A 26,836-nucleotide genomic window follows, 5' to 3' on the forward strand; every position below is an offset into this window, starting at 1 on the left:
CATGGTATTGTGTCAAGCGTTTAAACAACATTGATAATGTTTGTAACTAACAGCATGGCATGATGGTTGACCTAGTACTGTACCTTCATGCTTGCCTCATGCAACGGTGCTTTGACAATTGAAGTTAACAGACGGCCGAAAGACTTTGCCAAGTGTCATGTTTCCATAGAAGACTTTCTTTTGTTAAAATTGCCAACTCCTATGGGGGGGAAATGTGCAGACTTTTTTTTTAAATAAAAATTTATGTCCGGTAAAAAGTGTTAGCTGGAAGAGAGTTGGATCCCATTAGGATAAGTGGGATCTGCCCAGACTGTCTTCCTACCCTTGTTCCATTTTGATTGTGAAAGTACATGTACATTCAGAAATGAATTAATAAACTTAAAATATGTTAATGATGTTGATATTTTGGTGATTTTTTAATATTTTTTTTCAAAATCATCATATTATTTTCCTGTTAAACATATCCAATAGTAGTATTCCCATGACAACCAATCTAAATGTAGAAACAATATAGCTGGTACTTGTATAGCATAGGGGCATAAAGGAGTTAACTTTAATTTGTGTTTTATGCTATATGTTTCATTGAAAAATATTGTTTCTTCTAAAACATCTGGAAATAATGCTCGGCCAATAACAGGTGAAATGCTAAGATTGAAAGTTTACTTGCAATGCAATTTAAGCAAAATTTTATACTGAAAGTATAACATTCAATAGATCATTGAACTTGTTAGAGTTTACAATGTTTTCTTATACTTTGAAAAAATAAAATTAAAAAAAAAAAAATAATTTATTTCCTACCTACCTACCCTATTTTTTTCTGGAACGTTAGCGGAAACTCAACAATTTTTGTCGTTGGCCTTACAGTATCATACAAAACTTGAATCAAAACACTCTTACATAGGAATGTTCCAATATCAAAACAAACTTACATAGGAATGTTCCAATATCAAAACAAACTTACATAGGAATGTTCCAATATCAAAACAAACTTACATAGGAATGTTCCAATATCAAAACAAACTTACATAGGAATGTTCCAATATCAATATGACTAATCATGGCCCTGCTGTTCTTGACAAGAAGATTTTTAAAGATATTTCCTATATCATTCCCATGTAAAAGTTTGATCCCCTATTGTGGCCCCATCCTACCCCTGGGGTCTTGATTTGAAAAAAATTTGAATCTCCACTAAGGAAGCTTACACATAAATTTTGTCTTTTCTGGTCCAATGATTCTGGAGAAGATTTTTGAAAGATGCCACCATAATCACCCCTTTGAAAAGGTTGTGACCCTTCATTTGAAAAAAATTCAATCCCCTTCCAGTGATTTTTTAAGGCCCATTTTGGGTCCGAATTTTGGCCCTTTTCCCTCCTAAAAATTGTCAATTTTTCCCAACTTGGCTTGCATTTTTCCCAATAATAAAATTATGAAAGGAAAACGTATCTGAAAAAAATAAACATTCGATGTGAATTATATACATAAGACTTAACAAAGAGTTAATTGGAATGATGATTTGGATAGAATAGTTGAAAATATTAGAACGTTAAAGAAAATAAGATGTGTAAAATAAAGATAATATAATGTTTGATATGATTTTAAAACTTATTTACGATAAAATAGATTTTTCCCAATTTGACTAACGTGTCGATAATTTTTCCCAATTCTAAAGCTACAGGACCCTTGTAAAAAATGTAGAAAAAACACTGCCTTCAACCAAGTTTAGTTGAAATTGGCCCTCAATGTTCTGGAGAAGAAGTTCATCGGGATAGACAGATGCCAGACAAAAAGTGATCAGATAATTTAATAATAATTGAGCTGAAACCTCAGATGAACTAATAATGGTTCGGTCCAAAACTTTCATGAAACATCTCATAAAGTTCAAAGGATATATATGCTACATCATACATGTATATGCCTAGGAAAACTGAAGGTGCAAGAAGACCTATTTCGTAGAGGTTGTGATTTTTTCCCATCGCTTCTACACTTCTGAGGAATTACAAAACTAGTCAACGATTGTTTTTACCCTAAATGTGCATATGGGTTTACTTGCACCACGGATGTAAATAAAGTACAATTACATACGTCATCAGAAGAAACGGGGGATGACTAAAAGTTAAAACATACCCTGATTACCCGATACCAACCTGTGAACTGGATTCCTTCTGCTTTTTCTTTTTCTTTGTAACATTTTTCATAGGAGTATGAACAATGTCTATTGCAATAACTTCATATCCAACTAAAATACATCAAAAATAAATTCTTATCGGGCTCGATGTACCATAACTGAATTCACGTGGGAAATTTCTTGAGACAACCTCATGTATTTTCATCTTAAATGTGAAATATATACAATTCAAAGTAATGGAAGGAAAATGCAGATGCACCTACGTTTTACCGCTAATCCAATCTTTTCTAGTAATACTTTCCTGTCGCAATTTACAACACTTAAATCAGCATACGACATTATCTTGCGGGCGCGGGCTCGACTAATTTTAGTTCAACTCTTCTAACGGAAGTAGGAGGCGCTCTGAATGTTACCACGGATATTGTAAACAGTGGGGCCTAAGAGGGAAACTTGTTACAGTTCTCAGCAAGTAAGAATAGTGTTTTTGTCGTACTTTGCCTCATTCTAGTTAAGTATTTAAGCTTTATTGTGTTACATTTTTGTCATGTGCAAGAATACTGATTTTGCAACGAAAATATAGATTTTATCATTGAAAAATAACGTTGTTGACAGTATTGACATTTCGAATTTCCTCGAACTTTATATTGCAGATAACTGCTCACATTAAAACATGGCAGATTCACCGAGCAGATCTAACCTAGTTTCTCCCAACTCTGAGGCTTCTGGAAAGAAATCTAGTAAGTTTTCATACTTTTCTTGTCAAAGAGTCGTGTTTTTTTTTCCGTTGGAAATTTTATATTGTCATGTTTTCCCTTACAATCACATTATACCAAGGACCTATATAAAAATAGATGAAATGTACAATTCTGTTAAAATTAAAATTTCCTTTGAATCACCAATGGCACAGAATGCAAGAACTATTGAGGGAACTTTTAATATGGCATTTGTAAAAGTGGCGAGTTTTACATCTAGTTACATATACAACAATACATGCATAGTGATTGCATGTATACACATTTAATAAAGATATGTAGACCCTGATTTCTGTGGAAACGAGGGGGTTGTTTATATTCGGTCTTGATAGGAAAGACGGAATATAAATAACCCCCTCGTTTCCACAGAAATTATATAGACCCTATGACCCAATAAATTTTGAAAAATGATTTCTCTTGATATTCCACATAAGGTACTATCATGGCATATATAGTTTAAGTAATATACATTTCAACACTTTATTTTCAACATGGCTTATTATTTTTACTGAATTTTCACATTGGATTGCACGTTATCAGTGATTTTTATTTTATTTTTTTTCAACCTACCACCCTTCCTTTTGAATTGGGAAAAATTAGCAACATTTTCCTCAAATTGGGAAAAATCATTCATAGTCAATTAAAGATGCATAAAATAATCAAATAACATTTTTTTTTAGGTTTATTTCAGATCCGATTTTAAATCATAAAATAAATCATTATTTAACATTAAATATATATTGGAAGTCACACCGTCCTTGTATAAATATTATTTACTTTTTCTAAGAAATACTTATTGTCTAATTTCATAAACAAAATAATAAATTATTAATTCACCAGCATTTGTACCCATAATCTTGTAAATATTATATTGATAATCAAGTTTCCAGAATGTCTCTCCTGTTTGTATTTTTCGGATTTTAGTAAAACCCTTTCCTGTTGGCTACTTCCTGTTATTAGCCTGACCCTACATATAATGGCGGTCAAACTAAATTGTCAACAATATGGCTTAATGTGCATCTGGAAACTATATACTTCGCTGCATATCTGCTTATATGGATGCCTCTATTGTTTTACATATTGTTTACAAAACCTTTTGCATGTGCAGTGGTTTGGAGAATAAAACTGAAGGAAAAAACGTATTTACTCCTTGTCAGCAATATACAGTAACTTTTTTTTCAATGGCCTAATTTCCCTAGATTTGAAATTGGGAAAAACTTATATATATAATTGGGAAAAAATAGCTAATTTTAGTGAAGGGAAACAGCCGAATATCGGTGGCATTTTGGCCCCCAAAAAATCACCGAGTTATTCGTTATATGAGTTAATGAAGGTTTCCACCTACTGTTTTTGATAAATTGGAGTAAACTTGATATAGTCAGGTCTATGTGGTAATTTTGTGTATGGTGATGTAAGCCAGTTCTGATCTGGCATTGATGTAATTGTTTTAGATGTACAAATGTACATGTATATAGAAAAGAGGAGAAAATTTTTGGCTGGACTGGGAATCGAACCCGAGACCCCTGCATTACTAGTCAGTAATCTCAGCGAGATTCATCGAGGCTGGATATTTGGACTGACGCCTAAGAGGTGTCAGTCCAAATATCCAGCCTCGACGAATCTCGTTGAGATTATACTAGTCAGGTGCTCTAACCACTTAGCTATCCAGGCTGATATCCATGGTCTGTATAGCCCTTATTACTACGTTCCTCCCTCCTTAACTTGTCTTCGCCCTCGAAGACACACACAACCCAGTTTTTTGTTGCCCCTGGCAGGACATCCTTTTAGTGCAAGGGTGGTCAACGGCATCAAATGTAGTATATAGGAGAGAAGAGATAATCTTTGGATGGACCTGGAATCGAACCTGGGACCCCTGCATTACTAGTCAGGTGCTCTAACCACTGAGTTATCCAGGCCGATGATCCACAGTCTGTATAGCCCTAACTATTACATTCCTCCCTCCTCAATTTGTCTTCGCCCTCGGGTTCAATTTCTGGTCCAGCTACAGATTTTATCCTCTCTCCCATACTAAATTTGGTGTCATTGATCACCCCTGCATTGCAGGTTGTCCTGCCAGGGGCAAAAAGAACCGGAGTTGAGTGTGTCTTTGTATGGGGAAGACTAATTAAGGAGGGAGGAATGTAATAGTTAGGGCTATATGGACTGTGGATATCGGCCTGGATATATATAGCTCAGTGGTTAGAGCACCTGACGAGTAATGTAGGGGTCCTGGGTTCAATTCCCAGTCCAGCCAAAAGGTTTTCTCCTTTCTCATATATATATATATATATATATATATATATATGTAAAGCTTTAGCACTTTCATTACATACACTAGCTGCTATGGATACATTTTTGTAAAGCTTCTGAAGATGTAATGAAAGCGCTAAAGCTTTACGGGGAGAATTTCAGGATTTCTGTGTTTTCTTTTCATATTTTTTTAATGAACTTGGTTTGTAAATGATGTTTGATCATTTTCCTTACAGCAGAAAGTAAATTTGATTACATTTTCAGGCATTGAAATTGATACATGTAAATTGTCATTTATTATCATCTTACTTTACTTCATAGGACAAGATGGATCGCGACAGTCAGGAAGAGTTACCTTCCCTAATTCTGCCAAATCCGTATCTTCTGTATTGTCAGGTGTTTATGATTAACTTTATAATTTATCAAACTTTTCAAGCTTGAAATCTTTAAGATACATGAAATTGAATATCATATTACCAATGTTTTAATAACAGTTAAAATAATTTCACTTAAAGTATAGACTGGCCCTGGCACTAAAGATATGGAATTCAAAATTGTGTATCGTTATAATGAAGTCTATAGATAATGCTGATACTATTTATGATGATAATGATAATGTTCAAACTTTTCTGTAACCCACAACAGTAATATTTGATTTGTTGTAACTATGATTTAAGTTGTTTTTACACTTGTTGTAGATGAGCTAAATGTTCCTCAAGGAAATCCATTCAAGATGCCTGCAGACAGTGACATATTTGTTCTTAGAGATAAAGAAAGACAGAGGAAAAAACTTGTAAGAACTTTTTAAAAAACATTCCTGATCAATAAAAACAACTACCATTTTATTATGGTTGCATGGGTATAAAATGTTTTCAAGTTTATGAATTGTAATTATAAACTATAATCCAATTACCAATTCAATATATCTCTCAATAATGATATGGTTTGTTTAAGTAATTACTTCTATCCACAAGATTTAACTCTTTGAATCAATTTACTGCATAATTGTTTTTAAAAATCTGTGATGTCATACAATATCATGACATACTTATTTTTCAAACTTTCATGTACAAATCATTTTTAAATATTGGAATATAAAAGAATTCGAAGATTCTAAAGCAATTATAAAATTTTGCATTACATCTGAAATAAAATTGTGCTTTCTTGACTTAAAAGGAGAGGGAAAAACAACGGAAACTGAGGGTTCATGAAAAAACAACATACGCATCAAAAGTAAACTTCCGCACAGCATCGATGATCAAACCAGCAGACTCAGATGAAGAGAGGGACATAGAGGACTCAGACAAAGCTATCGCCGTGAAGGACGATCCGGAACACACCATCGCAGTTACACGAGGTGAGACCAGCTTCGAATATTTGAAAATGTTGGAAATACAAATCTTGCTTGCCTATTTAATGTATACAAACAATATATAGTCTACTCTAGATATAATGAAATCTAGGGGACCAACCTGAATTATTCATTATACCCAAAGTTCAATATAAGCAATGTTGAATTATGTAAAAAATGTTATTGGGGATTTATTTTTACTTTGTTATAGGAATAGACTCCACTTGTATCATGTACATGCTGGTTTTTCCTTTCACTGAATAATTAAAAAGTCACACTTTGGATGCCCTGATCCTTACCTCAACTTTCTATATTGAGTAAATTGTTATTTTAAAGCACTGTTGAAAGGACTAGAACAGAGCTCCATGCAGATATTTTTTATACCACAAAGAGTATTTATCCCCTGATTTTCAAATCAATGAGTATTTTGGTTTTCAGAAAAATTCAAAAGTGTATATTTTGTTAATTTACTGATTATCTTTGCTCTTTTGCACAGAAGATGTCACCAGATAAACGATACTTCTTCCATTGAACTTTAACTGAAAGTTGATACTAAATTGCCGCTCCAGCTATTTACAAGGAAAATCCTTTGTAGTTCTTTTTATTAACACTATTCATTGTCATTGGGAATTCGTTACATGTATTTATGATTGATGCATTAAATTTGAATATGTCAGACACTCAGTCACATGATTATGATTCAATTCTGCATATCATTCGTCCACGATTGACAATACAAGTTTTTTTCCCTGTACTTTCGACCGCACAATAACTCTTTAAGAAAGAAAGTATAACAAGTAGGCCTATGCAGTAGTGTTTTGAGTTAACTCTTCCAATTTTTCAAAATTGTGATTGTCATCAAAACGTATTTCATAGCGCTAAATATCATGTATGATCAAGCCCTGGGCTAACCTCAATTCATATGAATAGATAATTCATATCTATATCATACTACATGTATCACAAATACGTGGACTAATTAATACGCATTACTTTGGGAGTGTGAGCGTCTTTACATTCGCTAATGCGTAATTATACGCATGATTTTCAACTTAAATGTGTATTTGGTAGAATTTAATTAGTATTTACACTGATACGCACCTTATCTGGAGCTCTGACTATAATAGATTCCTTTTCATAGATTAGAATTAAGTATTTTGTGCCCCCAAGTTTGAAGATTGGAGATGGGGGATATTGTTTTTATTTGTCTGTAATTCTGTCCAAAACTTTAACCTTGCTCATAATTTTTGAATGGTGAATGGTGGGGCTCTCATATTTCTTTATGACAAAACCTCATTTATTAGTATTTTTCTTTGCTGATTACACACTTTTTTCTCAATTATTAATGAATTTTGTTGTTCTTGATTGTTTTGTTTTTGTCATTCATTGTAATGCTTCAATAAAAGTCTAGAAATAGTTGCCTGATGGCTAAACTGAAAAGGGTAGCAAGATCATTTTAAAATCACATATACACATGTAATTACAAAGTTTTACTTATCAGCCCATCCTTTATTTTAAACAGATCGACACGTGGAAAAGGAATCTCTAGCAGAATACATAGCCAAGAAGAGGGAAATGTTTTTAGTCCAAGTATGTAAAACTGTTTGCTGTAATATCTAGGGCTTAAATAACACACGTCCCCTTCATGATACGATACATATTGCAATACTTATGATTCGATTCAATGCTTTCAATACATTACAATTTACAGAAGAAACCAATAATAGAATTGAAGAAAAATTTAATTACCAAGATTCAAAATCATAATTTTAAAAGCAAGATATTTCCAAACTGCCAAACGGTAAGATGCCTGTTGGCTCTGTAGTTTAAACTGATAAAATTCATTATTATTTTTGTCAGACTCAAGGCAAACAACAGTCTGAACGTTATTCAACACTATTTTGTCCCTCATTCAGTTCATTATGATATAAGTACAGGCCGAGTCTGATACTGAACCAGATTGTAAGAAACGTATCAAACCAAAAATCGAGGCAATGAATCAAACATTGAATCGAGCGTTTATATTGAACAGTATTGATATTTATGTTCATCGTTTCAGCCCTACTAATATCCCCTCAATCAGGTTCAGCTCCTCATTTTATTGATCTGGCATGCAGTGTATGCGAGTGCCTGCCACATGTAGTAACAATTTAAATTTTTTGTCAGTACTCGCTCGGTGTTAAAAGGAATGAAATGAGCAAGCTGGAAGAAATCTCCCAGGCGGAGGAAAAGAAGCTAGATCTAGCAGAACTTTACCTCCAGGAAGATGCTGCCATGTTTGATGAATTCCTCAAAGAGAATGACCACGGGTCCAATGAGGCGGTCAGGGAGTAAGTATTTCTTTAAACATTATCCATATATGTCATTCTGTCAGATCTATGTCATTCTGTCAGATCTCTGTCATTCTGCGACATCTGCTTTAGAGGCAGATTTATAGTAAAATCCTCCTTTCTGTATGCATGAAAAAAAAATATATAACAACATTTAAATTGATAGGGATTTGTTGAAATTAAAACATTTATTGCAAAACATATATATTCCTATTTCTATCATTTTGTCTATGATTTGAGTAATTGCATTTTAATGTTAGTATTGAACCATCCAAATGTGTTTGTAGTAGGGGAATTTCTCATAAAAGTAATTTATATCCTTTAAATTCACGTGTTGTAATTAGTAAACTTTCAAAGGAAAATATGAAATTTATTATTTTGAATCTAGTAGTGAGAAGGAGACTCGGGAGAAATCCGAGAAAGTAGTAGAGATAAAACAGATCTCGAGTGTCATAATGACTGTTCGATCAGAAATCACAAAATATGAAGACATGTTGAGAGAGTATGAAATGTACAGGAAGTTCTTGGATAGGCTCACTCCCAAGGTTGGTTTACATCTGAAGCTTTGGAAGGGGGATGAGCGTAGAAATCGTGTGAATGTAGTGCACGTGTTGGAATTTAGTGTATTATTGTGGCACCTGAAAGGTCTGGACAATATCTAATGCATACTGATATATGATATACGTGTAAGACGTGTCATCTTGTTGTACAGTAGAGTCAGTCAGAAAAATGTTTCAAAGTGTACATTATCCGACCTAAGCCCAGTAAGGCCAGTGGTGGTTACATGTCTGTCAAAAAAAAAGTGATTTAAATGTCAGAAATAATTAAACGTATTTTTATGCATGTAAAATGAACCCCACCTCCTAAAAGAAGAGACAAAAAAGCATGAAATTGACTGCTTCACACCATATGGGCTTAGTTCCTGTTATATTTATGGTATCACAGAGTTTGGGCACAAACGGGCTTAGCCCTGTGCTTCACAAAAGATTATTGCTTGATATGAATGTTATATTTGAAATCATTTATCATGGTATATTTTGATGCGGCTTTTAACAGGGCTGAGAATGAAACAAAAGCTAAACTAGAAAAAGTGGCAGAAATCAAGAAAGTGAATGCAGCAATGATGGCAATTAAATCCGAAATTTCTAAATATGAAGACACATTGAAAGAATACCAAATGTACAGAAAATTCTTGGACAATCTCACACCTCAGGTTTGTGGGTTCAGGTGGCACTGCTTATATTCTTTACAGGATGTACCATAACTGTGTAAAAGCACTAGTCCCATAGTGTGTATACATGTACATGTAATTCAATAGTGTACATTTTCCTTATTTTTTTTATTTAGAAATCCTTGCTTGTTGAAGGATTTTGATTTCAAATCATTGAATGGCATTTCAAGTAAAACATCATGATATGAATACTAGCAAATATAAGATAGTATGACTGTATAAACCTGTATATGTTCTTTGTAATGGGAGTTTAAATCCAAACAGGACTGGCGCGATAAGAAAGAGAGACAAAAAAGGAAAAGACGGGACGAGAAGAAAAAAGCCAAAGAGCAGGAGATGATTGCGTATAAAAAGAGTCTTCTAGAGGCAGACCCAAAGGACTTTAAAGCCAAAAAGAAAGCAGCACCCAAACCCACCCCTGCACCCCCAGCCAAAACTGGGGCCCCTGCCAAAAAGTAACGACAAGAACAAAGCACATAGATTAATTACAAGTTAATTCAAAGTTAGACAAGATCGAGGGAAGTCAGCAATTTTTTCCTACTTTCAAAGCTGTCTGATAAAACCCATGCTAAGATATAGATTTATATTATATCTGATTGTGCACAGAAATGCATTAAAAAAAAAAACATATAGAAAATGAAATGGGCACTTTAGTGTTTTAAATGTGAATATACTGTGTATTATTTGTAACTTTACTTTCAGAATAGAGGAAGCAGACCTCGGGGAAGAGGAGGATGACGAGAGTGATGAGGTTAGTCTTATTATTTCACGGCCATGAGATCAAGCACCACTCTGTTACAGAGAGGCAATACCATTATGAACTGAAAGTATTGAATGCATGCGTAACTTACAGCAAAGCGTACATCACCTGCTACATGTATACCAGACACTCCAGGGTCATTTCAAGGTTGTCAATGGTCAAGGCCAAGTGAATGTGGCATGTGATAAACAGTTCTTTTTTATACAAATTACATTGTATTTCTTTAATTTTATATTGAAAATAACATAGATTGATTGGGGTTTTACGCCGTTTTGGCAATATTTCAGCCATTTTACGGTGGGAAAATTACGTAGAAGAAAAAAACATAATGAATGATACATGTAATTGACGTGTTACAACATTTACAGATTTAAAAAAGAGTAATGGTAACAATGATTATTTAATCCACAGGTACCTACTATATTACTTTACATGAAGAGGTTTCTACAAAATGTACTGCTCTAGCTTTTTTTTTTAGATACACAGAATTTATTCAAACAGAATTTTATTATTTAAAGTGTAAACCTGTAAAGTAAATTTCAGTGTTTTATTTCAGGATCTGGAATTATTCTTTGCACAGCCCCAAGAACTCCTGGACATTTTTGCCGATTTAGAGGAACAGAATTTATCTCTCATTCAGAACAGCCAAGAAACAGAGGAGGCATTAGAAGAAATGAAACAAACAATTAAACAAACAAAAGTTAAAATGTTAGTGATACCAACAAAAAACAAATTAAATATTGTAAATTGCTCTACATCATGTTAGAAATCTAATTTGAAACTTTGTAAGTATCATCCCTCACATCAGAGTAGTGAAGGGTGTTCCCAAAGTATGAAATAAAACTGGTATCCTTTGTACATAAGCAATCTAGACTAAATATGATTTGACCCTTTTAAATAATAATTTCGTTCTCTAAGAAGAGCATTTCAAGATTTTAAAGGGACATGGACACGATTTGAGCTGAAAAATTTTTAAATTTTATTTTTGGATTTTTAATGTTTAGAATGTTTAACTAAGGTATTACTAATGATCAGCAAAAATATGAATATCGGTAGTCAAGGTACATGGGAGATACAGAGGTCACAAGTCCTTGTTATGTAACTAGGGTTTGTGCCACGTTTTTGTTTACATACTAGTAAAAGTTTCATTTAACACAGATTTTTTTCAGTTTATAAGTGTATTCTTAACACAACTGAATAGTTTCTAGTGTTTGGCACATCTCATTTTGTTTTAAACATGCTTTTTTCTATTAAACAGTCTAATGTAAACAAAAATATGGCACGAGCCTTCTTTACATAACAAAGAATCACAGAAGCTGTATCTCACTTATAACAAAACAACCGATATTCATATTTTGGTTGACCATTAGAAATACTTTAGTTATTCATTGTAAAAAATAAAAATAAAATTTCAGCTCAAATCGTGTCCATGCCCCTTTAAAAAAGATAAAAATCAAACCCAGCAGTTTGATTTTCTTCACATTAATTTACCAATGTATTTCATGATAATTATTAATGGCTGATATTTCATGATAATTATTAATGGCTGATATTTCATGATAATTATTGATGGCTAATATTTCATGATAATTATTGATGGCTAATATTTCATGATAATAATTATTGATGGCTAATATTTCATGATAATTATTGATGGCTAATATTTCATGATAATTATTAATGGCTGATATTTCATGATAATTATTAATGGCTGATATTTTTTTTTTCAGGGAAAAGGAAACTTCAATATTGAAAGAACAAATAGACAAATTAAATTCACAGATATCCCGCGAAGAAATAAAGGCAGCAGATTTAAAAACTAAAGCGAGGTAAAAATTTTGTTAATGGTTTAAAGACGCACTTCACTTGTATATTTCCAATATTTTTGCCTTTGATATCTTTACAAATTGTGATGATAGCCATTATCTTCATGAATGTGTTGCACGTACGAATCTCGATAGATATAGTTCATCTATTTTAACGAGTGAGAATTCCAACAGAAGTGAATATACATGTAGAATGTAAATGCAGAAAATGAATTTCCTTTTTTGAAATACACAAAGGTATGAAATGCGATGCTTCATGCTGGCATACTTCATCAAGCGTGTTATCAATTCATCAAGCATGTTACCAATTCATGATACTGCTGGGAAGCATTGCATTTCATACTCTCATGTATTTTTAAAAATTTTAAATCTATTTCTTAAATTTCCTATTGCTTCGTGCGATTGTGTTTATCCTTGAATTATGGTCATTAATTTAATTGGAATAAAGGTATAGAAACTTTTTGCATATTACAAATGGCTATGTATATATGGCCCAGCATCAAACACATTACTACACTGAATGATCAAAGACTAGTACTGGAGAAGCAAATGTAAATGTTTTTTTTATATAATTCAGTTCTGATCTGCTCTAGTAGTTAGACTGAAACTGTACATCAACTGATTTTGTTGTTTTGTTCAGTGAAATGCTTAAGACAATACAGAATTATGTTGTTTTGTTCAGTGAAATGCTTAAGACAATTCAGGATTGTGGGTTTGTACTCTTCAGGAAGTAATGCATGTTTCGGAAAACCCCTACATATGCACCAGAATACTGGGATCAGCATGATATACTATAATATATATATATATATCAATATATTGTGTATCTGTTCATATACAACAAGCTAGGACCCACGACCCCAGTCACAAGTTTTACCATGGATTTCATTAATATCCCAACCATTCTCTCTCTCTCTCTCTCTCTCTCTCTCTCTCTCTCTCTCATATACTCCAAGATTTTGGACCATGTATAAAAAAAATGTAATAATGATACTGACAGTTTTTCAAGTCTGAAAATAGTTTTAATATCTTTCTCAGTGCCACCACCTTATACTATGCATAACGCACAAATATTTTAAAAATTCAGTAAGTTTTAATTAATTTCATTATAAAAGTACAGCTTATGCAATTCATGCACAGCAATACCATTTTTCTTTCTATTTCTTTCTAGGTTATTTTCCTATGGTGAATTTAAAGCAGAGGACCAGCAGAAGATGTTAGATTCACTAAATTCCCGAGTTGAGGAAGTATATCGATCAAGTATTGGTGACAATGAGGCAAACATTAGGTTAGTGCACTTTCTGTAACCATAGCAACCTTCTGTGCAGGTCTCTGATTGGTGGTAATGCTGGTACTAGGCAGTACAGGGTCTTTGGTCCAGACTTGTAAATGTATGACTAATGACATATTCATTTTAAGATTAGACTTACTCATTGCATTACTGGCATTTCCTTTGCTAGATTTCGGAGTTAAACATGCTAAATATATTTACAGTATTTTTGATGATTCATTTTTTGATTTATCATTTATTTATTTGCTCTTTTCTTCAAAAGAAATCTGTCATTCAATTCATGTATTATCATTTCTTTCATCTCAATAGGATCATTTACTCAAATCATTGCATTGCTGTCATACATTTGCTCAACTCGTGATATTTTTAATGCTTCAGCTTTTTGTTAACAATGAGTTATCTCCCCAAAAGATATGTAAAATAATTGGCTACTTTAAAAAACATTAGATACTCAAAATTAGATTTTACCAAACATTAACACAGTAGGAATTGTATAGTTGTGTGTGCTTTACTAATTGAAATTAATAGCGCTCGCTGCGTTCTTTGAAAACGGGAGATAACTCTTACATATCTGGACGGACAGCATGCCTCTCTGTTCTCAGACCTGTGGAAGGTTGCTTAAACAGATTGTCAGTATCCTATTATGTTGTGCATTCTTGGCACCTGTTTCTGTGCGTACATTTAACCAATGGGAGAAGGTAAAACAAAATTAATTGTTTTTAACACTCAAGGTGCAGGTTCAATGTGTACATTTACGTCCCGGTGGAAGGAGTATACTACATATTACATGCAATAGTTTTGAGAATCAACTAGCTTCATTAAATTGTGAAAACTGGCTGTACTACTCACTGGTTTATGGGTTGTAATTCAATCAATGTGTCAAAAGGAAATAAAACGATTGAGATCCGAGACTAAAATTGATAGCTGGGGATCTGAAACAGAAAAAAAAAATTCATTAAACAGTTAGCGTCATAAAGAAAAGACACTGTCATTGTATGGAACTGGTGTTAGTCCTCAGAAATTGTACTTGTAAATCACAAGTGTAAACCTTATTTCAAAAAGGTCATCTGCCATGACGATATTTTTGATGTCATACTGATGTTTTGTATTACAGTAACTGCATGTTTCTTCAATGTATATTGTAGCACGTTACAGATGTTAACTAATATAGAAAACAGGTTAGAAGAATTATTTGAAATGATAGAAACAATGCCACAAGATAAAGTGGAAGCAGCAGAAAAGGTAAGCCTGACCGAAAAGTCTCCATTCCTTGTGTAAAATTGCGGTCTTCTTTCCGTGAAAACCTGTAGTTAAAATCTCAGGGAGATCCATGTAAACCTGTAGTTAAAATCTCAGGGAGATCCGTGTAAACCTGTAGTTAAAATCAAAGAGGTCCGTGTAAACCTGTAGTTAAAATCTCAGGGAGATCCATGTAAACCTGTAGTTGAAATCAAAGAGGTCCGTGTAAACCTGTAGTTAAAATCTCAGAGATCCATGTAAACCTGTAGTTAAAATCTCAGAGATCCATGTAAGCCTGTAGTTAAAATCTCAGGGAGATCCATGTAAACCTGTAGTTAAAATCTCAGAGATCCATGTAAACCTATAGTTAAAATCTCAGAGATCTTTGTAAACCTGTAGTTAAAATCTCAGAGATCCATGTAAACCTGTAGTTAAAATCTCAGAGATCCATGTAAACCTATAGTTAAAATCTCAGAGATCCATGTAAACCTGTAGTTAAAATCTCAGAGATCCATGTAAACCTATAGTTACAATCTCAGAGATCCGTGTAAACCTGTAGTTAAAATCTCAGAGATCCAGGTAAACCTGTAGTTAAAATCTCAGAGATCCATGTAAACCTGTAGTTAAAATCTCAGAGATCCATGTAAACCTGTAGTTAAAATCTCAGAGATCCACGTAAACCTATAGTAAAAATCTCGGGGAGATCCATGTAAACCGTAGTTAAAATCTCAGAGATCCATGTAAACCTGTAGTTAAAATCTCAGGGAGATCCATGTAAACCTATAGTTAAAATCTCGGGGAGATCCATGTAAACCTGTAGTTAAAATCTCAGAGATCCATGTAAACCTGTAGTTAAAATCTCAGAGATCCATGAAAACCTGTAGTTAAAATCTCAGAGATCCATGTAAACCTGTAGTTAAAATCTCAGAGATCCATGTAAGCCTGTAGTTAAAATCTCAGAGATCCGTGTAAACCTGTAGTTAAAATCTCAGAGATCCATGTAAACCTATAGTTAAAATCTCAGAGATCCATGTAAACCTATAGTTAAAATCTCGGGCATATCCATGTAAACCTGTAGTTAAAATCTCAGAGATCCATGTAAACCTATAGTTAAAATCTCGGGGAGATCCATGTAAACCTGTAGTTAAAATCTCAGAGATCCATGTAAACCTGTAGTTAAAATCTCAGAGATCCATGTAAACCTATAGTTAAAATCTCGGGCAGATCCATGTAAACCTATAGTTAAAATCTCAGAGATCCATGTAAACCTATAGTTAAAATCTCGGGGAGATCCATGTAAACCTGTAGTTAAAATCTCAGAGATCCATGTAAACCTATAGTTAAAATCTCGGGGAGATCCATGTAAACCGTAGTTAAAATCTCAGAGATCCATGTAAACCTGTAGTTAAAATCTCAGAGATCCATGTAAACCTGTAGTTAAAATCTCAGGTAGATCCATGTAAACCTGTAGTTAAAATCTCAGAGATCCATGAAAACCTGTAGTTAAAATCTCAGAGATCCATGTAAACCTGTAGTTAAAATCTCAGGGAGATCCATGGGTTGATTGAACTTGGTTCCAATTCTTGTTTTTGTTTTCTTCTTCTTCTTCTTCTTCATAACTTACATCTATCAAAGATGTTCAAATCAACTTCATTAGAATTAATGGGTTAAAATATTGTAGATTTTTAAAAATAAAACTTTTCAATGTTTCCTTGATAAATCTGTGAAATGTCTGAAACAAGTTGATATTAGGTTTAGAACTGGAATGCCAATCAGATGGGAATTTTCCAGCGATTTTACATCAGATAATTCGTGTAATTGAGAATTTGCCAGGAAAATTACTATGAAACATTCCTTCAGATATATTTCATAAACACAGCTGTGTAGATTAGTTATTCTCTGTGTCTTATATGATCTCATTCGCCTATATCTGAAATTACACAACAAGCCTTTCGAACATTCACCTAAGCAATTGGGGCTTTTCTTAGAAAGTAAGTCGTATTGTGTTTGTAAAGAATATTTTGAAATTTCTCCCAAATCAAGGCTAAGGATAAAGAGAGGCGGTTAAAACTCCGAGAAGAAAAGATTGAACAGCAGCGTCTCCACCAAGAGGAAAGAGTGCGTAAGGCCCTAGAGCGAGCGAAGGCCGAGCCCAAGAAACAGGTCAGTAGACTCATAGTCACAGGTCAGTAGACTCATAGTCACAGGTCAGTAGACTCATAGTCACGGGTCAGTAGACTCAGAGTCACAGATCAGTAGATTCATAGTCACAGGTCAGTAGACTCATAGTCACAGGTCAGTAGATTCATAGTCACAGGTCAGTAGACTCATAGTCACAGGTCAGTAGATGCATAGTCACGGGTCAGTAGACTCATAGTCACGGGTCAGTAGACTCATAGTCACAGGTCAGTAGACTCATAGTCACGGGTCAGTAGACTCATAGTCACGGGTCAGTAGACTCATAGTCACAGATCAGTAGACTCATAGTCACAGGTCAGTAGACTCATTAGACTCATAGTCACAGGTCAGTAGACTCATTAGACTCATAGTCACGGGTCAGTAGACTCATAGTCACGGGTCAGTAGACTCATAGTCACAGGTTAGTAGATTAATAGTCACGGGTCAGTAGACTCATAGTCACGGGTCAGTAGACTGTACATTATACATGTATATAGTTTTCTTTCCTAGCATTGTAGATTTTTGCGATGTGGAGAGATTTGTGGTAGTTAAATCATTGTACTGAAGCATTTCATCATTGAATATGTATCTGAGAAAATTATTTGTTGTGTGTAGCCACAAAATAAGCACCATCCTAAAGGTTTGGTCAGAAACGTTGTTTTGTTTCAAGATGCGTTGGATATATCGATAATCATTTTTGGGTAACTGCGCTATATTAGTAGACAGGATTTTATGAAGAAGGTATTTATAGTCATTGTATGTTACCCAATCCACTTCATTTATATATCAGTAATATATCTCGTAAGCTCAAGATTTCCTTCTTACTTATACATCTTTATTTTGAGGCCTGTTAAATTGGACATTATATCATTTTCGTATTTGAAGGTAATGCAAATTTACTCTGTTATATTGTATTAGTTTACACCTGTCCGTTTATCAAAGCACACTTTTATTTATCACACAGACTGGCCGAAAACTTGTGTTCCGATCAGAACCTCCCAGACACAAGAAACGAGAGGATGATGGAGCGGATCAAGCCTCTAGAGAGGAGGAGGAACTAGCGTACTTCTTCCAGTACTAAATACTGTGTCCATCATGCTGACTAACTGGGAAAGTCTGTCTTGCCGTTCTCTTGATGACGGAAGTCAGTCGGAACATTTCGTCTCAATGTGCTTCTGTTTACAATAAAAGGAAAATAAACAAAATGCATATTGTTTACTTTTGAAGATCAAGGGATACTATCGACTCAAAAATACCGTTACATTGAATTTATTAAGATTTTAACCTCTTTTTAGTTTCAGCCTTGTGTAAGTCCCGCAATACGCGGGTGACCTATAGTGAGTCTTGTGTGAGCATCCGTGCAAACGCGAGTTGAACGATACTGCTAGAAATTATTTCTTATGTAGAAGCTTTTGAATAAATTCTGCCTCATAAGGTCATCTAACAACGGAGCACAATTCGTGCCCATGGTATTTCAAGCTGACCGTTGAAATACCTGATCACCAAAGACTACGAAGATAACAATGAGAAACTCCAGCTTACTTTTGATATCAACCTAGGTGCCTAGAAACATGAGCGGTGTTTAACAAAGTGATTTTTGAATGACTGATCACTAGATATGAATATTTATATTTTTGTGGAAGCAATTGTCTATGATGTCAGATAGTCTAGTCTTTAATTTATCGTGAGCAATGGTCGTGTAAAGGCATACATATGTTGTAGATTTGAGAAAAGTTTCGTGATTTCCATTTTACTAGAAGTTCTTTAAAAAAAAATTAGAATCCACATTTGATTAACACCACTTCTGTCATATTTTATGGCACAGTACGTTTGAAGTTTCTTCTTCACCGCTGTTGATATTTTCGCGAGGAGCAAAGACAGGGGCTTGGTAGAACATTTACTGGATCGAGCAATGCGTCTTTGTATGGGTTTTTGTGAAGTTTAGGGATCGATTATAGGTACGGTAACTCCTATTCTTTCGTCCCATTGACTGGGATATAAATGTGATTAAAACTGAAGTATGATTTTGATTGTATATTGTCTTGCGTCCCTCTCGAGAATATTTCACTCATATGGAGACGTCACCACTGCCGGTGAAGGGCTGCAAAATTTAGGCCTATGCTCGGCGCTTATGGCCATTGAGCAGGGAGGGATCTTTATCATGCTACACCTGCTGTGACACGGGACCTCGGTTTTTGCGGTCTCATCCGAAAGACCGCCCCATTTAATCGCCTCTTACGACAAGCAAGGGGGTACTGAGAACCTATTCTAACCCGGATCCCCACGGGAGAAGTATGATTTTGAAGACGTTCATCTTTTGAAAGTTCGAATACCAAATGTGAAAATAATGCCAAGTTCGTTTAAAACACAGTTGTAATAATGAGCCTTACAAACAATGTTGTTACAAGCTTTTTCAGCTGGAACCAAAACATATTCCTGATGTAAACTATCTAATTCTTTTATTAATTCTAGCTTACTAAACACAGAAGGATAAATTTGATCAGAAAAGCAGCGGGGGGGGGGGGGGATCTTCCAGAGCGATGTTATAGAAGCCATATAGAACACCATTCCCGATAGTGATGACAGTTAAGGAGTAGCTGGAGAACTATAGCTCTGAGAAAATATTAGGACATATCATAGAGCTACAGATCCATGCTTTATAAAAACCTTCGATTTACAGCGCAAATTAAAAAAAAAAAACCCACTCGCACGGTTTAGGCCTCATATCGTATTCTTGTATTGCCATCTCATAACTTAATATTAAAAAAATCATAACATTTTACCTACCCTACTACCTTCAAATAATCATTTAAGTTTTTCACCGATATAATTTGAATATATGTTTTCTAAAGTTACATTTCCATTTCTAAACCTAGCTACACAAAGATTAAATATACCCCAAATTTCATTACCGTACAATGTAAAACTTATACGGTACCAATTTTGATGCACCAGATGCGCATTTCGACAAATAATGTATCTTCAGTGATGCTCAACCGAAATGTTTGAAATCCGAAATAACTATGAAGTTTTAGAGCTAAATATAGCCAAATATAAGATACGTTTAATAGTGTGGTCAAATACATACGTACTAGTTGTTATACCAGGACTCATGGATAGAAAGTTTTTCTGCAATCAAAAGTAAGCTTTCAGACTTTTTTTTATACAAGTCATTTTGTTCTAACTGTTTTGGAAGATCATTAATAAAAAAAAAAATTGAATAAAATAGGACTAAGGACGTCTCTTTGCTTAACTCCAAGTTGAACTTTAAAAAATAGTCTATCGCTTTGTTCTTAATTCGAACACAAGAAGTGCTTATTTCATACATTGTCTTGACAACATTGTAACCCAGAGGCACTAACATATCCTCCTAAATATTCATATTGTTGTACACATTCCAGCTCATGTTGCATGTACATGAACTTGAAGTGAGTACATGTATGTCTTCCTGCCTTGTTGAATATAAAAATTATTGTTTTGTTTGTGTTCACAGTGAGGCACCAATCATTACAGAATTTTACTAGAATATTGAGTTTTGCTTTGAGACCTTTCGAAGAATTATATAATCTGCATTACATTAAACGATTTATTGTATTGTTATTCAATAAGATAGAGTCAGGGGAATTTTCTAACTGTTTTGGAAGGTCATTAATAACAAATATTTGAATAAAATAGGACTAAGGATGTCTCTTTGCTTAACTCCAAGTTGAAATTTAAAAAATAGTCTGTCACTTTGTTCTTAATTCGAACACAAGACGTGCTTATTTCATACATTTTCTTGACAACATTGTAAAATAAATGACCTCCAATCTTTGCAAGCTTGGTTTTCATTCCTGTATATATAACTATCAAAGGCCTTCTGAAAATCAGCAAAGCAAGCTAACACCCTCCCAATTGTGCTATACAGTATTTGTCTAAGGACATTTTAAGATGAATAAATGGTTGGCAATTCTAGCCTTCTTGGTCAATTCTATTTTGACATGTACATTTGTTAATGATACAATGTCTATCTAAGAAAAAGTCCAACCTTTCATTCATAATATAGTTAAACAATTTTCCATTGGCGCTTGTAACAGCTATGTCCCTGTAGTTGTTAGGGTCAGTGATATCACTGGATTTATTAACAGTTGTGATACAGTGGAGCCTCGGTAATCCGGACGCTTCGCCTTCCGGACGATTTTGCTAGGGAACGGAATTTTTATACATTATTTTGCAATCCGGAAATTCGCGTTCCGGATCCGGACGGTCACTTTTTACTACAAAACGTTATAATGCATTGAAAATTGTATCGTTAATCCGGACGGTAATTTTGTTTAGGGAAGGTCTGTGTCGCACAATTTTAGCAAGGCGTAAAAGCCAAACTGTCAAATTGAAGCGATTACCTGTACCCTGTCAACACCTCCCTTTAATTAGGTGGAGTATGATGATATGTCAGTTAGATAGCACGTGCCGATCGAGACATTGTATTGCCAATTTTCGCACATAAGATCTTTATTGCGTGTAGTGTTGAATTTTGTATATAAATCTGTAACATATTATTTTATAGTCTTGATCAGTTGTTTAACAGTATTAATAACATCATGTCGTAATGATAATTTTGTTAACTGCCACACATATCAATTGTACTGATTCGTAAATTGATATCGGCTTATGCAAATCTAAAGAGTGTAGATTATACTTACAGATTCTGGATTTTATACTGTTGATTGGCGTGAAATATACATGTATGTTCATGCACATGTACATGTAGTAAGTTTCTAGCGTTTAGAATGTCACGCATGTAGAATGTACCTGTGTACGATTGATTCTTGTTACGATGTTGTAGAACTTTATTGCTTTCGAATTTTAAAACTCTAAGTAGAAGTGAGAATATTACCATTTTAAGGAAAATGACAATTGAATTGTGTATGTACCCGTAATGTTAGTTTCACCCAAGTTTTGTTCCGTTATTATCGCATCATGAAAATAATAGGTGCGCGTGGCTAAACAAAGAAGTAGTAGGTCTTGATATTACGAGCTTAAATGATTTTTGTTCTCCCGATATTGTCTTGGATAATTATAGAATAAGAAATATAAACTCTGACAGATTGAATTTTGGTTAAAGAATGTTGTCAACTGACATGATAATCACGAAATTTTTATATCAACTTTGGACGATGAAGATTGTTTTAACAGACCGCCAAGCCCGTGAATCGTGACAGATGGAAATTACCGGCCTCTTTAAGAAGTAAAAGTGTGATGAAATGTTTGAAGTGTAAATTATTATGTTAGTTACTAATGATTCATTTATACTTATAGTTACATAAAGTGCTTCATTATTTGTTTTAGTGCATACGGTACACAGTTTTGTATATTTAATTGTAGGGATCATATATATGTACAATGTAAGCACAGGCAAATACACCGAACACGTACATTAAATTTTAGTGCTTTGAAATACATGTAAACGTTAACATTATCATAATTTATTTACTAATGTAAATGGTCAAATCCAATGATCGAATGTGTTTAATTCACTATGCATCAATAAAGTAGGCATGTATTGGTTACTTATGTAAATATAGAAAATATGCGATTCAATTATCCGGACGCTTCATTTATCCAGACGATTTTGCTGGGAGCCACAGTGTCCGGATTAACGAGGCTCCACTGTATATCCTGTGTCCCAGCTTTTGGGGTAATTACCCGTGGTCAAACATACATTGAATAATTTGTAGAAACTTGACAAGAGGATAGCTTGTCCACATTTTAACATGTTACTTGATAGGTTGTATAATCCTAGGGATTTGTTACTTTCCAATTTTAGAATTGCTCTAGAAATTTCTTTGCTGATATGGACATCCAATATTTGATTTCAAGTTTCAAAAGTGGGTTACCCGAGTAGAAGGATCAACTGCAGAGCTCTCCTGGTTCTTTTCATTATCATGTTTCAAATAATTTATAAGGTTTCAGTATCCTTTAGGATTATTTTCATGGAGAGATTCTAATTGGTTGAGAATAGATTGCCGGTGTTGTAGAGGGGGAAGGCTCACTCTAGAGCCAGACTTCCACAGGGGGAAGGCTCATTCTAGAGCCAGACTTCCGGGGGGAAGTCTCACTATGGGGGGAAGTCTGGCTCTATAACACCGGAATTGTCTTTGCTTATATTTGCGTAATTTATTGAATCCTCGTCTATGATTTCTACAGCCTCGCTAGTGAGCTTACTTAATTAGTGATGTGGTAGAGTCATTCTCTTGTCTATGATTTCTACAGCCTCGCTAGTGAGCTTACTTAATTAGTGATGTGGTAGAGTCATTCTCTTGATCACGCAAGTTAAACAAAGGCGAGCGTGTTCGGACATCTACACGTTACAAAATGGCGGCAGCGTATAGTGACTGGTGATAGGTGAGGCCCTGCTTCAGGTTAAGTTTCTTTGTGTTCGTGTATGGACGTGGTTTCGTTCGGGGACGTCGGTGGTTTTAACTGTGATCGGCGGATGCCTTTGCTAAGCAGTTGCCAATCAGAGAGGACCCATGCTAAGATTCGGGACGAAGCCTCCCTGAGCGGGCGGTGGGGGGGGGGGGGGGGGGGGTAGCGGGCAGTGTATAGGGACCTTCTATTGCCTCGCTAGTGAGCTAGCTTTTCTAATGACGTCGTAGAGTTTCTCTTGATCACGAAAGTTAAGTAAAGGTGAGCGTGTTCACAGATTCGCGTTACATTCTTAATCCCCGTTGACAGGCCCAAACAACAATACATTTAGTAAAACATATTAAATGTACAAGTCTTTAGTTTGTATCTCTGCTGGTGGACAGTCTGTCCCCGAAGATACTTGTCGCTCGATAGATGTTCCTTCCTTCGTTATCTTTCATAAACTTACAAGTGTTTAGCTTCGAGCACAATATACATATGCAATAGTTTTGTATACATCTAAGCATTCCAGACTAGTAGTTATCGCACAAAACAATGAAAGAAAAATCTTTATAAAGCTTCTCTTTTTTTTAGTGCAAGATCTCTGTATTCTTGCTTTGCCGTCTCAAAATTAATGGTTCAAAGTAAAAAAAAAAGCTGTATTTCTTTCCACTTAGCATAGGTTAATTTAATTAATAACTGGGCATGGAGAAAATATATGTTGGTTTTTAAAAAAAAAAAATTTCTAAAGATGTCAGACGTACAACCCCCCCCCCTCCCCAAAGTTTATATCAACATCAGAAAATCGAACATTTTCATGAAATAGTATAAGAAAAATACATAAAAACTGGTTAAAATGACAATATCCAAATTTCAACTGTTTCAAAAAACTGCTGCTTTACATAAGTATATATGAATTAATTGTGGACATCAAGGACATCATTGTATAATAAATATACAATAGACTGAATAGAGAAAATACCAGCATAGGAGTTATTGTCCTTAACAACATTTATCGTAATATACATGTAGATAATTGATTATTGATAGAAAATATAAACCTTTTAAATATCAAATTGTTTACTATACGTTTTTTAATACCCAGTGAATAAAATTCCTCCTAAAGATCATCCACAAATTTTAATGTAATAAAGATTTTGAAGAAAAAAAAACTATGACGTCACACAAGGGTGGAGTTACTTTAACATTCATCAAAGCCCCGTATGAAATTAAAAATTGGCGCTTTTAATAATTTCGTTTGTTGACTTAGCCATGTTAGGTTGCCAGTCAAATCGTTCTGCAACTAGTATTATATATTATAATGCCATTTCATTTTATGTTTATTCAATTCTATAATATAATTATATTAATTACATTTGTAATTTATTTTGATATACATAATGCAGACATGGTAATATATATTAAACAGAAATTATTTGTCATTCAACTTTCGCTTGGTGTAACATTATCATTTTCGGGTAACGCGAATACCAATTTAAAAAAATAGAAGATGGTTTGTTTATTTAGATTTACGATTTATAATACGAGTATAACCTGGTTTGGGTCAGTTTACGCTTTATAATCTGCGAAGACAGTTATATAAATATAACTTGCGTTCCTCAATTCTAATTTGACCAATCAAAGACTCTAATACAATAAGAATTAAATCATTCAAACATACATGCTAACACCAAAAATTATATTGTTTCTGCCATAACCAATAATTAAATCTTAATGGAACTAGCACTAGATTGGGTGCGGATGGGGGCTTATACGTTTTTATATTTGCTTTTAATGGGGCATTAGCTGTCAACTAGGGCGTAAAAACTTTTATATTCCGTGATTAACTTGAACTGCTGGGATTTGTTAGAATATGAAGAATATTAAATCTGAGAGTGAAAAAAGCGACTTCCAGTCGTTAATGTAATTTTCTCTGCAGTGAATTATTTACTTCGATATGATACTGCCATTGTTTTATATAAACAAAAGAAATTTTCATATCAAAATTACAACAAAAGATTGCTAAATGTGTGAATTTTAAATATATGCAAGTGCATGGTGATTCTTATGAAGTATGAAGCTATTTTAGTCATTTTGGTAACTATCGTCCAACATAACCTTGGCAGATACTGACCCTTTAAGGGAAAACGTGACGTGATAGCAATATTTAATAAAAGGAAATAAGAAACAAATTTATATATAAAAAAAAAACCCAAAGAAACTAAGGACAGAAAAAAAAAAAGTGTGCCAGCCGCCGGATTGTTCCGTGCCGGAACCCGGGATTGAACCGGGGGCCTTTAGATCTTCAGTCTAACGCTCTCCCAACTGAGCTATTCCGGCTGACAAGTGTTACACAGTTAAAAATCGACAAAATGGCAAAACCTATCAGATGCTTACTTAATCAGTATTTTCTGAAGTGGACAGGCATTACCGACAGTGGATGAAGACTGTGTCTGTTTACTTCTGTAAAGAAAATATCATATATACTTCCTTATACAGTTCTTTTTACAATCTGATGAAAATCAGCTCATCGATCCGCTCCTTTATTTTCATAAAGGACTGGATCGAGGTCACAGGAACTGACCTAGTGTAGCAGGACCCGTCTGCACTTTAAATCTTCAGAACTGGATTGTTCTTTTTCTATTTGAGTGCGTTCGAGATCGCCCTTCTTCATACGAGTACAAATTCCAGTCAGTCCCGAACGCCGAGTACGCAACCAGAAAACGGGTTCGAGGTGCAAGAACTCACGTAGTGTGGTCGAAGAACAAAGAAAACGTTTATGCGCACATGTCCTCGTCGCTCGCGACTCAAAGAAACAACGGGAACGGCGACCTCGAACGCACTCTTTCCGTCCATCTAATCTGTTTTTGCATCAAAGTTCATAATTTTAAAAATGTTCTCAAACCTACTGAATTTATGCACGAAAAACAAACCTTACTTATTACTCGTGTGGGATAGGGAAATTCCACCTCTGGAGCAAACCTCGTCCTAGACTGCGATTCATGCCCCCTCTGTGGAATTTTCCTAGCTGCAGAACTGTAACTCTTTGTCAAAATATTTTTCAGAGAGCTACAGTTCTGCAGCTGGAATTTTCCTATCCCACACTGCACTCGTAC

At 34.4% G+C, this 26,836-nt stretch overlaps 2 protein-coding genes, 1 long non-coding RNA gene and 1 other non-coding gene across 6 annotated transcripts in view; 1 reads left to right on the top strand and 3 right to left on the bottom strand.

Annotated features, from left to right (window-relative positions):
* LOC125653742 (ribonuclease P protein subunit p30-like) overlaps positions 1–2,529 on the bottom strand; it is an 11,297-nt gene extending 8,768 nt beyond the window's left edge. Inside the window, exons 1-2 of the mRNA XM_048883331.2 lie at positions 2,389–2,529; positions 2,145–2,236 (exon numbers count right to left, since the gene is read on the bottom strand). Coding sequence (XP_048739288.2) covers positions 2,145–2,236; positions 2,389–2,464 — 168 coding nt within the window. The 5' untranslated portion in view covers positions 2,465–2,529. The remainder of the gene's footprint in view (positions 1–2,144; positions 2,237–2,388) is intronic.
* On the top strand, positions 2,463–18,538 carry LOC125653741 (cilia- and flagella-associated protein 100-like). 3 transcript variants are annotated; one of them, XM_056143241.1, is made up of 17 exons: positions 2,463–2,594; positions 2,776–2,862; positions 5,449–5,523; positions 5,826–5,920; positions 6,304–6,484; positions 8,001–8,068; positions 8,645–8,808; positions 9,865–10,021; positions 10,304–10,494; positions 10,742–10,790; positions 11,356–11,507; positions 12,530–12,628; positions 13,308–13,337; positions 13,797–13,913; positions 15,062–15,158; positions 17,199–17,318; positions 18,298–18,538. In XM_056143241.1, the coding sequence occupies exons 2-17, from the start codon at positions 2,796–2,798 to the stop codon at positions 18,412–18,414; spliced, it is 1,779 nt and encodes a 592-aa protein (XP_055999216.1). In that variant the 5' UTR covers positions 2,463–2,594; positions 2,776–2,795; the 3' UTR covers positions 18,415–18,538. The 3 variants fall into 3 exon arrangements, with proteins under 3 accessions (XP_055999216.1, XP_048739286.1, XP_055999217.1); XM_056143242.1 differs by lacking the exon at positions 9,865–10,021 and adding an exon at positions 9,197–9,353 and having other exon boundaries at positions 2,465–2,594; XM_048883329.2 differs by lacking the exon at positions 13,308–13,337.
* On the bottom strand, positions 8,735–26,800 carry LOC125653746 (uncharacterized). Its single transcript, XR_007362055.2, has 4 exons — positions 26,305–26,800; positions 26,118–26,183; positions 14,766–14,848; positions 8,735–8,929 (listed from the first exon to the last, which is right to left on the bottom strand). It is a non-coding gene; the product is annotated as an uncharacterized LOC125653746 (long non-coding RNA).
* On the bottom strand, positions 25,988–26,060 carry Trnaf-gaa (transfer RNA phenylalanine (anticodon GAA)). Its single transcript has one exon. It is a non-coding gene; the product is annotated as a tRNA-Phe (tRNA).
* Positions 26,801–26,836: the final 36 nt, after the last annotated feature.

The sequence above is a fragment of the Ostrea edulis genome, chromosome 7 (assembly GCF_947568905.1).
Source record: "Ostrea edulis chromosome 7, xbOstEdul1.1, whole genome shotgun sequence".
Taxonomy (NCBI): Eukaryota; Metazoa; Mollusca; class Bivalvia; order Ostreida; family Ostreidae; genus Ostrea; species Ostrea edulis.